We start from the raw sequence: 833 nt of genomic DNA on the forward strand, positions 1-833 counted from the left end.
ATTTTTTTTAACTTTGAAATTTTCAAAGATACAAAATTTATTACATTTAGAATTAATGCATTAATATATGCATTTGTTCCGTACCGAAAATGAACTTTACAAAAAGTGACATGAAAAGTCTTAATTACATTAAAGCCAAATGTAAACTTCATTGAGAAAAAGCAGTTTTGTCTCGTATTCAACGTAAAATCTTCAAAAGAAGACTAAACAAAAAGTGCTACACTGATAACAAAGATGAATTTCACATGGAACGCGATGATTCAATAACTGCAGAGTTGCGACATACAATTGCGGAAAATGTATGGACAACCACATGTAATGGTGGAGAACCATCGTATCTTTCAGAGGTCGAATTACTTGATTTTTATGGTGAAATCAATCAAAGAGCAAAAGGTCTTGCATGTGAAAAGGTAATCGAAGCTTATCAGATTGCCTACGAATTACTGGAGTATAGATACAGCAGAGCTTTATATCTAGCTGGCCTTGTTCATCCAGACGAATTTCCAACAAGAGGAAAAAGAATTGTTTACTTCGCTAGAAGTATATCTCCCCTCAAGATCATGGTTAAACAGAGTTTGCTCTGATCTCAACATTGAGATCAAAAGCTCAAAAGAAAATGAGGAAAAACGAGCAAAGTACTGTAACACAGCAACAGTTGCTAACTTCTTACATTAATTTCAGTATACGGCAGGAATTGATCCATGGAATAAGTGGAGTATTTATGAAACATCTCTGCTTCATCAAAGCGTTACAAAGTTATCTGCACTGAAAGCAACCCTCCTTTAACCAAAGAAGAGCATGAATTTGTGCTTGTTACTAGTATCTTCCCATAT

At 34.2% G+C, this 833-nt stretch overlaps 1 protein-coding gene across 1 annotated transcript; it reads left to right on the forward strand.

Annotated features, from left to right (window-relative positions):
- Positions 1-245: 245 nt before the first annotated feature.
- TVAGG3_0139720 (uncharacterized protein) lies at positions 246-584 on the forward strand (the record flags this gene model as incomplete). Its single annotated transcript, XM_051224220.1, has 1 exon — positions 246-584. One exon carries the CDS (start codon positions 246-248, stop codon positions 582-584), a length of 339 nt encoding a protein of 112 aa, XP_051109206.1.
- Between the last annotated feature and the right edge of the window lie 249 nt (positions 585-833).

Source organism: Trichomonas vaginalis, chromosome IV, assembly GCF_026262505.1.
Source record: "Trichomonas vaginalis G3 chromosome IV, whole genome shotgun sequence".
Lineage (NCBI taxonomy): Eukaryota > Parabasalia > Trichomonadida > Trichomonadidae > Trichomonas > Trichomonas vaginalis.